This window comes from Zingiber officinale, chromosome 6A (assembly GCF_018446385.1).
Source record: "Zingiber officinale cultivar Zhangliang chromosome 6A, Zo_v1.1, whole genome shotgun sequence".
NCBI lineage: Eukaryota > Viridiplantae > Streptophyta > Magnoliopsida > Zingiberales > Zingiberaceae > Zingiber > Zingiber officinale.
This window is the reverse complement of record NC_055997.1, coordinates 132260906-132275616: the sequence shown is the minus strand read 5'-3', so window position 1 is coordinate 132275616 and position 14711 is coordinate 132260906. Positions and strand designations below refer to the sequence as shown.

The window sequence follows — 14711 nt, the reverse complement described above, 5'->3', positions numbered from 1 at the left end:
CACGTCTATGGCGTATCTCCAAAGCAATGGTCAAGCCGAAATAGCCAACCGGGAGATACTTCGAATTCTTCGGGCTCGGCTCGACCACATGGGAGGAAGCTGGGTGGACGAGCTGCCGGGAGTCTTGTGGGTCATCCGCACGACCCCTAAGGTGGGGACGGGAGTCACCCCGTTCCACTTGGTATACGGAGGCGAGGCGGTCGTCCCAGTCGAAGTCGGCGTAGAGTCCGCCCGGACCCAGAACTACGATGAAGATAATGCCGAGCGGAGGCAGCTGGAATTGGACTTGATCGACGAGGAGCGAGCCAAAGCATCCGTCCGGCTAATGGCCTACAGGCAGAGAGTGAAGCAGAACTACAACCGTCGCGTGGTTCCTCGAACATTCCAGGTGGGCGACTTAGTGTGGAAGAAAGTCAAGCCGGTCGGGGACGTGGACAAGTTGGAGGCTCCCTGGGCAGGGCCGTTCAAAGTCATCGAGAAGCTCCGATCGGGAGCTTATTACTTGGAAGATGAGGATGGACGAAGGCTAGAGAGGCCGTGGAGCGCAAACCACCTCCAGCCCTATCGGGCTGGATGAAAGGTGCGCTGATGTAATATACTTTGAAATATTCTGTTCGGATGTATTACTTGGTTGCAGGAATGAAAGCTATAAGAACAAATGCATGATTTTGGCGCACCAAGCGAGTAGCAGCGTGATGCCGTGGCGAAGACCCCGAGCCTATCGGCCGGGAGTATATTATCCGAGCTCAATGCTCGATGGCGAAGACCCCGAGCCATTCGGCCGGGAGTATATTATCTGAGCCCAATACTCGATGGAGAAGACCCCGAGCCGTTCGGTTGGGAGTATATTATCCGAGCCCAATGGAGAAGACCCCGAGCCGTTCAGTCGGGAGTATATTGCCCGAGCCCAATGCTCGATGGAGAAAACCCCGTGTCGTTCGGCCGAGAATATATTATCCGAGTCTAACGCTCGATGGAGAAGACCCCGTGCCGTTCGGCCGGAAATATATTATTCGAGCTATAAGCTCACCATTGAAGGCCGTCGAGTTCCGACGTTAAACCCTAGAGTCGGACCGGCGACTATAAACCCCCCCGGCTTGAAGACCGTCGAGCTCCGACGTTAAACCCTAGAGTCGGACCGGCGACTATAAACCCCCCGGCTTGAAGACCGTCGAGCTCCGACGTTAAACCCTAGAGTCGGACCGGCGACTATAAACCCCCCCGGCTTGAAGACTGTCGAGCTCCGACGTTAAACCCTAGAGTCGGACCGGCGACTATAAACCCGAGCACCGTTGAGCGGCGACGTTAAACTCTAGAGTCAGACCTGGGACTATAAATCCCCCGGCCGGAAGACTCTCTGGTGTAGACGCGACAAGTCATACGGGCCCCAGCTCTGCGATCAACATTAGCAACCGACAAGCCTTGTCCGTAGGGACAAAATAGTGATAATGTAGTTCCGTCCGAATACATCGACGAGAAAGTACTAAAGGGGTCGGCATGTGAGCCGAGCGGCCGCGCGGCCAAGTTACCAAAAGTACTTCGCGACCATTTAACGAGAATTCCAGTATAAGAAGTGGGGGGGGTCCATACGAGCGGCTCAGTTATAAACACGAGAAATGATTAACGAAAAGAAAGGGAGGAGACATAACGATTGTAGCTCGCGCTCTGATCGGAGGACACAAGTATTGACAAAGTTAAATAAGTTAAATAACAAGACAGGATATATCCATTAAAAGCCTGGCCCTTAGAGCCGGTCAGAAGAGTTACAAAAAACACCAAGAAAACCACAAACTCTCCTCACTCCAGGGGCTCGAAGATGGACTCCGGAACGGATTCCAGCAGGCCAGCCATATCTCGGGGGGGGGGGGGGGGGGGGGGGTGGAGGTATCCTCTGGGAGATGGCCCTTGGCCTTCAAGTATGCAGTGGTCGCCCGGATAGCCTCCTCGAAGGACAGGACGAGCCGATCACTTAACTTGTTACCAAACTCGTCCGATCGGAGGTAGTTCCGTCTCATCACTTCGAAGCGGTCGGACTCTCCGCCCTGATATTCCTTCAACGCCGCTCGGGATGTGTCGAGAGCTTCCTGAAGATCTTTCAGATCAGCTTGCAATTTAACTTCAGTGGCCGATCGACTCTCTTTCTCAGCGGCTAGCAAGTCGGTCAAATCCGTGACGCGCTGCTCCAGCGCTCGAACCTCCACCTTCATCGCGTCCAGATCAGCAACGACCCTATTTTTTTTGTTGGTGGCCACAGTGATCTGGTGGTTGTGGGACTTGACTTGGTTTTCAAGTCCGGCCACCCTGGTTTCCAGGCCGGAAGATTTGCGCTGCTCGGCTGCTAGCAGTTTTTCCATTTTGGCCAGCTCGGACTTGAGCGTGGCGTACGAGGGCCCCTCAGTCGCCACCCCTCCAGAAATTTGGAGCTTCTTCAAATCCTCCTCCAGTTCGGCCAGACGATTGCTGACCGCTATGTTCTCCACCCATTGCTGCGATCGAGTGGGATAATGTTACGAACCTGGTGAAGTCATCATAATAGCGAATTAGGAAACATACCCCGGTAACTTGCTGCATATGGCTGTCCGCCAGCTGACCGGGAGTCATCAGGGCCACTCGAGCCCTCGCATCTTCCCACGTCTGAGCGAGCGGCCCCCGAATAGTAACTTGGTGCTCGGGAGCGGCAGGCTGGTCAGCCGCCAAAAGAAATTCCTCGGTGGGGAGACGGAGGACGAACTTGATCATTCGGCGACCGCTCTGATCTGATTGGGTAGAAACGGCTCGGCTGGAAGACTCGCCGATTGGGACAGAAGTAATGTCCGAACGCTTCAGCCGGAGGCGGACCCGGGGTACAGAACTAACGGGTGGTGCTCCAGTCGAGGCTGCTGGCTGGCCGAGCTGGGAGGGGGTCCGATCAGAAGAAACGGTCTTACGTGCGGCAGGTAGCGGGTCGATCGCCTCTGGGGGAGCGTCGACTGGCCCGATCATCGGCTCGACGAGCCCAATGGTGGTCCGACGATGTTTGCGAGTTATCAGCGGGGAATCGCCCGCCGATCGTTCCGCGTCCTCTGAGGGAGGCTGCTGCCTGGCCGAAGAGGTAGCATCCCCGGTCGCTCCAGTGGCGGTGCCCTGAGTGGCAGACTCTTGGGCCTCAGTTGGAGTCCCTTTACTTTCACCCTCATGCGAGCCGACCGACGCGATGCCTCGATCGACCAGCTCCTTGGATGCCACTGCCTCAATCTCGGCGGCCTTCAACTTCTGCCGTTCGACAACCTTGGCGCGCCACATGATGTCAGATGCATAACAGAAGAATAAATCAGTTAGACCAAAAGGAAAAAGGACAAGGAAAGTGCTTACCCAAGCTGCTTGGAAGCTTTGTGCGGATCGGGCTCAAGCCAAATACATATAACACCCCCTCGTGAAGTAGTTTGTCGATATTGAACCTCTGGCCGGCCAGTAGATTAGCAGCATGAAGATACTCCGGCTGGTTCTTGTACTTGCCGAGGTTAGGTGGGTCCGGCACGGTGGTTTGCCACTTGGTACGAAAGGAAGGCAGCTCGGGAAAACGAAGGTAAAAATAATTTTCCTTCCAGTGCTTGTTCGAGGTCAGGCCGATCCGCGACTGAAAAAGGAAAGTACCCCACTCGGACTGTTTTGGGTAGTAAAAGTAATGGAAAATTCTGGGGGTTAAGGGAATACCGTGCAGCTTGAAGAGGATTACTATGCCGCACAGCAGCCTAAAAGAGTTAGGGACAAGTTGGCCGAGCGGGATGCGGAAATAATTACAAACTTCCCGGATAAAGGAGTGTAGAGGGAAGCGCAGACCGACCACAAATTGGTCGCGGAAGAAGCAGACAGTGCCGTTTGGCGGGTTAGATGGTCGATCGGAAGAGGTGACTAAAACTAGTCTATGGTCAGAAGGCAATTCAAATTCATTAAGGAAACGTCCGGCGTCAGTTTCGTCGAAGCGGCTGACCATGGTCATATACCATAGGCCAGGGGAAGGACCGGGAGGCTGCGAAGTGCTAGCCATCGCCGGGACAATAGCAGGGAAGGAAGAGCCGAGGAAAGAAAAATGAAAGGGTTGAAGGTGAACACTGAAACTACAGTGAACGAGTGCAAAGACCACCAAAAAAAAAAGAAGAAAGCGGAAGAAAGCAGAGATAGGAAGGGGCTTACTAGGAGCAAAGTGCGAGGGAGAAGGCTGAGAGTTTGTTGGAGCACCAAGGCAAGCGGACACTGGGAGGATGGTCACGGAAGAAGTCGCCAAAAACGCAAAGGCAAGGGTGATAGAAGGAGGTTCAGTGTCGGCGCTTCTTAAACCCCGGTCTCAGTTCACAACAGCCGTCCGATCCAGGTCATCGAAAGAAGCGAGGACATCGGACCGTCGGATTTGAACCAACGTATGTCCCATCGAAGTTTACGCCCCCGCCGTACGATGACGGCGGATATGCCAAGTGGCGATCAACGATTGGATAGCATTTAATGAGCGACATTACCCGCGCATGGGCAGCTTAATGGGGATTGGCACGAATTCCGGGGAGACCCGACACGCCGACCGCCCACGGAACAGCAGCGCAACAAGCAATAGAGGGAGATCAAAACTACCAAGGTATAGCCATCAACTCGCCGATCGACCTAGGAGACCTCCTAGAGCCGATCGGAAATACATTTTCAGGAATGGCGAAGCGAATGTCACTCGACCAAATTCATAGTCCAGTCAGTCGGACTTGATGCCTCCTTCGACTAGACTTGAAGGGGAGGCATGTGATCCGGTGATAAGGACGGGGATCCTCGTCAGCAGGGTCAACGGCACGTGGAGGTCAAAGGGCAAGATAGTCAGCCCGGAGATCGGCCGACCGGATGGAGCAAGCCTACTAACAGGTCCCTGCAGTCCGACCAGCCGGGAATGCTCCGAACCGAATGGAGGACAACCTGACTAGGGGTCGGGTTTCCGATGCTCAAGATAAAGAGGTTTCAATGGTCGAGAGGGCTCACCGTTCGGCTGGCGCGCAAGGCAACACAGGCAGGAGCCGTCTCAGCCGAGCATATGACCAATGCAGGAGTAATATGCTTGCCGAGCGGCTTATCCGCTCGGCCCTGGAACAGACAAGACGCGCAAGAGGACAAAGGAGACGGGATAGCATCATCCTCGAGACACCTGCCGCTGACAAGCAGCAGAGTTGGCGGCTGAGCCGTACACAGAATCGTACGGTGGAAGCTTCCACCGTCAAATCCGGGATATGCTCGGACGATTGCGGAATGGCGCCAGAGGCACTTTTCTGATACAGACTTGTTAAGGTATGTTTGGGGAAGCGTGCACGCATCGGGAAACGTGCCCGCGCTTCCCCGGGGTCCTATATAAAGACCCTAGACGTCGACGAAGGTATGCGCAACTATTCACTGTAGCCACGTTACTCTGCCTCGTTCGTTGCCTGACTTGAGCGTCGGAGGGCCGTCGCCGGGAAACCCCTCCCGGCTCGGCTTCTTTGCAGGATCGTCGGAGAACTACACCACCAGTCGGAGACAGCGGAGCGTGCCACGTCCCCAGCGTCCGTCGACTCAGCGCTCGGACAGGATCACTACCTAAAATAAAATATTCTATTCATTTTAGCTCCAAGTTTTTTTGATTTTATTTTTGATTCTATCTAAAAGTCTAATACCGATATCTTTATTCTTTTAAATTCATAAATTTTTTTCATATTTTTTCAATATGAGATTTTGATTGTATTTCTAACCATCATTCCCTCAAACGAATAACCATTATTATTCTCATAGTTCGGACCTCCCCATAAATATCCGATCATTGTTGATCTACTCTCGACCTCTTGTAAGTATTTGGCCATTCTTAATCTACTTTGAGCCTCTTCGTAAGTATTTGATTACTCTTGACTTGTTTCAGGCCTTCCCCACAAGTATCAAGTTACTCTTGACCTGCTTCGGGCTTTTCCACAAGCATTCAGTTACTCTTGACTTGCTTCGGGTCTTCTTGCAAGCATCTGTATCTGGTCACTTTTTACCTGCTTCGGGTCTCCCTATAAGTATCTGGTTACTCATGACCTACTTCGAACCTCTTTATAAGTATCTAGTCACTCTTGACATGCTCCAGACTTCTCACAAACATTCGCATCTGGTCACTCTTGACCTGCTTCAGGCCTCCCGCAAACATCTAACTGTTGATGCAGTTAGCATCAATGGTCAAACTTAGGTTTTGATGAATGACAAATAGATTAAAGTTATATATTGTGTAATATAATCTCTTTATCGAGTGTATAGGAATTGACGAGTCTAGTGGATCTAACACTAGGTTGAAGTCCAGATGTGCGATTCTGACAAGAAGTCTAGCTGGGTTTACGGAGCCTGACTGTTGACTGAAGTCCAATAAGGATGTTCGATTCTAGATGATTGGTTAAAGTCTGGATGTGCAATTCCGGCAGGAAGACCTAGTGGATCCAGTGACTGCAAATGGTAAGTGAGATAAGTCATTGGAGAAGAGTGATCTGGTGAGGACAAGTCTAAATAGGACTATAGGCGCTGGTTCAATCTAAGTCTATATTGGAAATCTAAACTGAGACCGTGACTAGATCATGATCTTAGTAAGACATAATCTAATTAATAATGTTATCTTTGTATTGTGCTAACTCAGTTTTACATGTTACTTTTTATTATTGGACTAACATGAACTTGCAGGAGCTAAGTGTAAATTTTAGTTTCAAATGAACAGTGATCCAAGATGCCTCGTATGCTTTGGAGGTGCCTTGACTACTTCAGCTGAAGTCTCTGCGCAAAAAGGTGTGGAGGCACCTCCTTTGTGGTGGAGGTGCCGTGAAGCTTGGCACAGAGGCACCCTGAAGCTTAGCATGGAGGCGCCTCCGCATGGATAAAAGTCGAAGGTGTCGGAGCTGATCAAAGTCGAAATTTTTGAGATAAACTTTAGGTTGAAGGCACCTCGGATGAGGTTGGAGGCACATTCAACACTCTTTAAATGGGATGTTTGACCAACATTTGAAACAGAACTCATTCTCAAGAGTCAACGATCATCTTGCTACGCCGTTTTCGCAATACTGATGTACTACAACTCCACTACCCTCGACTACTGTATACGAACCAACATCATACGTGAGCACATTCAAATTTCCGTCTTCGTGTTGGGTAACATTATTTTTCAACTAATTTAATTATTTCATAAGAAAATGTAGGCTTGTTACACTTCATTCTTATAATTGATTCTCTTTTCCAGCAGTTCCGAAAGAGGTTTTCAGTGGTTTGCCCATAGTCATGAGTCTTGAAGTAGAAGTCGTCGAAGGTTCCGAATCAATTAATCGCTTGTGTTCATATTTTCTTCTTTCTTTTTATTTATCTTTTCCATTGTGTACTTTTATAAAACCGAAAAAGAAATATTTTTTAAATCACATGATTTACTCCCTCTCACGTGCATCAATCCTATACTAATTATTCTTGACTTACTTTAGACCTCCTCTCAACTTCATTCAAGGTTACCCCATATAGCAATCGGTCTGGATCATGACTCTGATACCATTTGTTGCTCAAAGAGGAGGGATAATGTCTCTCAACCTTTAGCGTAAAAAAAAGAAGAAGAGAGAAAGAGATCGCTCAAAATAATAAGCCAAAGATGTACTAGAAAGAGCAAACAAAAAAAAAAATTATCGTGATTTGACAGTATGCCTGCTCCATAAAACGATGGAAGATTTATTAAAATTATTTCTATATAAAAGAATCCTCATAGTAATGATCGGTCCAAGATTTATTAAAAAATTTTCTATATATCTAAAAGAATCCTCATGTTTACCTCCTCTTTTGGTTTCGTCTTTTAAACCAATAATTTTTTTTTTCAATGCGATGGTATTCCGACTATTCCCGACAAATCGGATGTCCTATATAATAAAATTTAAATTATATGAATAGAATACATCGATATGGTAAACGAATTATATAAATTGACCAATTTGCAAAGAAAATTATCATTTGTTTAGAAAAAGCTAAAGGATATATGATTTAATATAGTTTTATAATAACTATATGAATTATATCACCATTTTAATGAAACAAATGGTCAGTTTACTCCGGAATATAATGACAATGGAAATTCACTTGATTTAAAATTATAAGTCATATTGAGAAAGAAAACCACTTTTTAAAAAAATATATATAAAAAGACGAAGAAATAGGTCAAATTGGAATTATTGAAAGGGTTAGGCAACATTTGAACCTTTCATGTCCACCAAAGTGTCAAGGATAGAGTACATGAAGCTGACTTGGCACATACATCAAAGTAAACAATGACAACTAAAAAGTGGTTATATAAAAAAAATAAAAAAAATAAAAGTAAACAATGACAACTAAAAAGAAAAGATAAAATAACAAACAAAAAAAAAAAAAACAATGACATCCAAACCTATAATTGATTTTTTAGTTCAATTAATCATTAATTATATAGGTTAGGTAGATCCATCACTGTCATCTCACAAACTTTGTCAATATATGCTTAAATTATTCAAAAATGACATATTCTCAAAATATTGTAAAAATAAATTATTTAATAATCTCCAAATATTTAGGAAGTGTTTAATCAACTAGGGAAGGTGGAGGTGGGGAGGAGAAGTTGAATAGTGAGACTAGTTCTTACCAAAACCCTACCAATTTGTAATTAAAAAAAAAGACATGATTTGTTGGACTAGTCTCCACACAATAATTAATATGGATTCCAAAGGACAAACTAGACTAATTAAACAAAATTGTGATGGGTGTTCTTGAGCTGTATTTGATGGAACATGGAGAAATGAGTCATCAATTTAATTGACTTGTCATATGAATGCATGTTTCTCAAGGTTGGTGGCTTTCCTACTCGATTGAAAGGGACGAGGGTTCTGTTTACTAGATTGATCGACTCAACCAACAACGGAAACCAACATCGTTCAATCAAAGAGTTGGACTACAAAGAGTGATGAGATACACACATGTTAGTGTATTACTAAACATTGTTATGGTGAGAAGTCGCCAATGATTTAGAGAGCGTTTAGTTAAATGATGAGAATGACTATGAGTATGAGTTTGATAGTAGGATGGAATAGGAATAAGAATGGAAATGAAATCCATCAAGTTATATGGATTTGATTGATTCCCATAAATCTAGTAATCATTCTCAAACTCACAATCCAAACACTATCTTTTACTATCATTCCACTCACTCATTTCCAAATCCATCAACCAAACACCTCCTTAGTAACAACCGATATTTAATTCCCTCCTTTAGATCCTTTGTTTTGGATACCTGTTGCAGGGGGTGGTTGAACCAACAAACCAAGCCCATCATTTAAGACTTGAGCGAGTGAAGAACATGACAGGCCTGGTAGAGTTCTTTAAAAAATGGGAAACAGAGAGAGCAGGGTGAAGCCATCATCTTAGCGGCACTTGAAAGAAGATAAATCAGGAGAGAGATTCAACGGCTCTTTGTATGAAAAAGGTAGATACCAAATGAGATATTTTTATACCCAATGAGAAGAAACAGAGAGAGCAGGGGAACCTTGTGTTGATGGTTTCATTAATGCAAAGAAATTCAGTGACAGAAGAAATAGACGAGATTGAGAAGATGCACTGACTCATTGCGGCCTGTAACTTGACCATTTTGATGTCGGGCAAAAACTATGTCTCTTGCAGTTGATGATGAGTAACTAAGACTGTGTATGAATTACAGGTAAGAATGAGATCGAACCAATTAAAAAAAAAAAGAAAAAGTTAACAGTCAGTCACTGTGAATTTGTATAAGAATGAGATCGAACCAATTTTTTTTTTCCTATATGAATTTGGTGAATTATTTAAAAGTTAACAGTCAGTCACTGTGCACCTAAGCTACTTAAATCATGTTAGCCCAATTGCCAAGCAGCCCAACTAGCTGTGAAATTATGGCCCAGTGGCTAATGATAAATGAACTAAATGAATGTTTTTGAAACATTTTAAAATTCTAACTAATATATTAAAATAGGAAATAAAATTTATAAGACAGATGAAGAATTATCTTTTATTCATACCCACTTTTAATATAATACATGAATACATATAAATTATATAAATTTTATACTGTCAAATAATTAAACAATATTATTCAATGATATAATTTATTTTATAAAAATTTGATCGTAATTTTCTTATAAATTAGATTTCTAAACAAAACCACATCTGCAATATTCATGTAGCAAGTAAAATGAAACACTTCAGGATGAACAATTGACTAGCATATGGTAGCGTGAGGCCTAAGGATCAAATCCTAACTAATAATCGATCTATATCAATATGTAAAAGAGGAGAAAGTTATAGTTTGTTAATTTTGATCGAATCATCCAAACAACAATTTAAAGTAAAGATAGACATCATTTCTTATTCGGCAATTTACCAAAGGGTACATGTAGAGATTTAAATTTATCAAAAGACGTACGTTACTTTGGTATTTATCAAAAAATGCACTTTTTAAAGTGCATTTCCTATTTTACCCTCCTAACAATTTGACTTTTTCTACCGTTTTTCTTTATTTTTACTATATTTCTCTCTCTTCTCTTTTTTATATCGGCAGCACATATGAATAACCTTAGTCAATTTTTTAATAACATTTTAATACATTTAAAGAAGTAAAAATAAACAATGAATATCATATTTGAACTCCTTGCAATTTTAGAAATCCATTGGAACTAAAATGAGTATAATCGGAGCTCTCTAGGTCGATCAGTGAGTTTCGGTCAAAACCCACTGATGGACCTAGAGAGCTCCGATTGCATCAATTTCAGTTTTTATGGATTTCTAAAATTATAAGGAGTTCAAATATGATGTCCATTATTTATTTTGACTTTTCATAAATGTTAACATGCAAAATCAAATAATCGACAAAAAAACTCACGTTGGATCTGATATGGACTCCATATCAGGCCCACGTTGGGCCTGATATAGAATGATATCAGGCCACGTTGGCCCTGATATGATTCCATATCAGGCCCAATGTGGGCTTTTTAGTCGATTATTTGATTTTGCATGTTAATATGAAGTACCAAAATAAATAATGGACACCATATTTGAACTTCTTGTAATTTTAGAAATATATAGAAACTGAAATGGGTGCAATCGGAGCTCTCAAGATCCATCAGTGGATTTTGACCGAAACTCATTGATGGACTTAGGGAGCTCCGATTGCATCTATTTCAGTTTCTATGGATTTCTAAAATGGTAAGGAGTTCAAATATAGTACACATTATTTATTTTGACTTTTCATAGATGTTAACATGCAAAATCAAAGAATCGACAAAAAAGCTCACGTTGGACCTGATATGGAATCATAACAGGCCCAACGTATTCCATAACAGGTCCAACATGGGCTTGATATGAAATCATATCAGGTGCATCGTGAACTACTGGTATTGGAAATAATTTCTGGAAAGGTTCCATATTCTGAAGAACATACCAAACTTCTTAATGTGGTGAGTTGAGACAACACGTTAGTATCTTGTATCTTTGTTCTTCTTTTTGATATTTTTTTCTCATAATTTCTTTAGCCTTTTCAAAAGTTTTAGTGAAATCTCATCATTTTGGATGGTTAGATATGCACTGTTATCTATGGTGTCAACTTTTCTATAATAATAGGTTGCAGAGTACCTTAGTGGCAATGCCATTGCTAGTTCTTTGATTCAATCCACTTTGAAATTGTACAAAGACGGGGACCTAGATATCCTTTGTAAGGTAATCCAACATTGCATCAATCCTGATCCAAGCAAGAGGCCAAGTATGAAGGAAGTCACTTCCATATTACGGGAGGTGATTTCAATTTCACTTGAAGTAGCTTCTCCAAGACTTTCTTCCCTTTGGTGGGCTGAACTTGAGATCCTATCAGTCGAAGCGAGTTGATCTGAAATTTATAACATGCTCCAAAGACGAATCCTTTTGTCCACTTATTCACCAGCCTTATGATACATTCATAGCCCTTTGCAGTAGGTGGTTGAATGTGTATATACTTAAGGAGATGCATCGTCCGACTTTTTTTTAGCCATTACTTATGGTTGTGAACAAGGGGAGTTCTTCTGCAATCTATGAGTTTTGTGAGAAACTAAGGTGTGTGAAAGTAGATCTCATAAGAACTAAAATATGTATACTCTTCGTTGGGCTGATATAATTCCATATCAAGCCTAACGTAGATTTTTTTGTTGATTCTTTGATTTTGCATATTAACATATATGAAAAGTCAAAATAAATAATGGACATCATATTTGAACTCCTTGCAATTTTAGGAATCCATAGAAACTGAAATGAGTGCAATCGGAGCTCTCTAGGTCCATCAGTGAATTTTGACCAAAACCCACTGATCGACCTAGAGAGCTCCGATTATACTCATTTTAGTTCCAGTGGATTTCTAAAATTGTAAGGAGTTCAAATATGGTATTCATTGTTTATTTTTTGCTTCTTTAAATGTATTAAAATGTTATTAAAAATTTGACTAATGTTATTCATATGTTCTGCCGGTAAAAAAAAAAGAGAAGAGGGAAATATAATGAAGAAAAGAAAACGCTAGAAAAAGTTAAATTGCCAGGAGGGTAAAATAAGAAATGCACTTAAAAAAATACATTCTTTGATAAATATCAAAGTAACGTACGTTTTTTGATAAATTTAAATCTCTACATATGTCCTTTGGTAAATTACCGTTTCTTATTCTACGACACGATTGATTCTCATTAAATTTAACCTTCTGTCGCTACAAACAAAATAAATAAATAATTTTTTGTTATCAAGTCTTATATTTTCAAGACAAGCAACCATATATGTGAGTTAATCTTGATCTCTTTGGAAGAGGGATATATGCATTACAATTTATTTTTAGTTGGTCAGATTTGGCGAACAAAATTTCCTGATAAACATATAGGAAAAAGTTAAAGAGAATAGAAGTGGAATATTGGTCATGTCCCAGTGCGGCAGTGCCACTCTCAATCATGCAAACTCCATTGGCCTCATTCGCCTAGTGGCTGAAGCACTTGACATAAAAAATGCCCCAAAAGCTTATAACTCCACCCAGTGGCATTTTGGGAGAAATGAAACGTAGGTTTAATATGTCATACAAAATTAAGACACAGCTCATGGAAATCACAACTTGATCAGACATGTGGACTCAGGAAAAAAACAACAGTGGTATGAAGAGGTCCTCACCTAATTAGATGCACTAGCCATCACCATGTAGACTATGTGGTCATCGCAACTTATAGACTATCTGCAGCAATAATTGAGAACACCGAGAGAGAAGAGTATGGGTACCACCAAACTTGCATGTGATCACACCGACCTCCATCACTGTTAACATATTCCCATCTAATCTTCATTCTAAAGAATCTAAACAATGCCCTTCGCTTTCAAAATCATAAAGATTCGATTGATTACAGCTTTCTTATAGCATGCCAAACATCAATAATTTGATTGATTTATGCAAATTTTAAATAGAATCGAATACATACTTTGGAGTTGAGGATTAATAATTACTAGACAGAGATGAAGAAATCGTTGCTGCTTGCTTCGCCCTCTGCTTCAGCCTTCAGTCGTCAGATCTGTTGCTTCTGTTGAAGGAAGGGAGGTCGAGCGGGGCATTTTGGGAAAAGCGGAATGAGCGATTCCTATCAGATCCGGAAGAGAAAGCGGAAGAGGAAAGCGGAAAAGAAGAGGACGAGGGATTTGGGACCGGCGGCGGCGGCGGCGGCGGCGGAGGAGAAATCGTAATGTGAGGGCGGAGGAGGGCTGGAGTAGTAGAAGGGAAAGTAGGGCATGAAGGGATTCGGAGGAGGCGGCGCCTTGTAGTAGATCCCGCCCGTCGGCGGAGGGTAGGAGTAGCCTCCATCTCCGCCTCCGCCGCCGATGGATGGAGGAGGGGGAGAGTTGTAGTAGAAGGTCGATCCAGGCGCAGATGGAGGCGGGGGGCACTGGGGGGTGGCTGGATACTGGGGAGGAGGGGGAGGGTAGTAGATAGGCTGGCAGGGGTTGTCGCAGGAGGCGCACATTGTGCAGGGAGTGCCACCGTCCATGGCCACCGCCCTCAACGCGGAGGCAACCGGTGAAGAGACGGCCGACGAGACGAATAGAAGGGAGAGAAGACGGAGGAGGAGAGGAGGCGGAGGAATCGCCGGGGAGAAGCTTCTCGCCATGACGAAGACAGACAGAGAGGGGGCTGAAATCAGAAGTGATCATGTGGTATAAGTGCTGGAGCTCTTGATCTCAAATGACATTTCTGCCCTTTACCCATCGGTCTGCAGCTTACTTTACAGTTTACACGTCCTTTATGACTAAAGTCCATCACAAAATTCGCTAAGCAATGGAATGGATCAATGCCAAAATCCGAAGGCGATTCCAAAATCACGTTGCCCACCTGATAACAGATGATTTGCTCACCCTAATACTCCGGATTCCAAAATCACTTCAGGTCAAAGTAACCGTGGATGGAATTTTTATTTACTTATTTAAATTAAATAATCGCACTTCCAATAAAACTATTGGAGTATACTTTAATAATTTCAAATTCCAAGGACCATTTAGAAACAAATTTCGAAGTGATATCTTCTTTTTCCTTGGTGTACAATTTTGCATTAAAAAGTTTGAGATTACGAAGACACTTCTAGAAGCATCAGTACCCTTTAATTAATGTCTTTGAGGCGTAGACACTTAAAGACGAGGGGGTGCGACCG

The 14711-nt window shown here is 43.2% G+C and overlaps 1 protein-coding gene across 1 annotated transcript; it reads right to left on the bottom strand.

Moving 5' to 3' along the window:
- Positions 1-13397: 13397 nt before the first annotated feature.
- On the bottom strand, positions 13398-14405 carry LOC121998171 (extensin-2-like). Its single transcript, XM_042552948.1, has one exon. It carries the CDS (start codon positions 14172-14174, stop codon positions 13653-13655), a length of 522 nt encoding a protein of 173 aa, XP_042408882.1. The 5' UTR covers positions 14175-14405; the 3' UTR covers positions 13398-13652.
- Between the last annotated feature and the right edge of the window lie 306 nt (positions 14406-14711).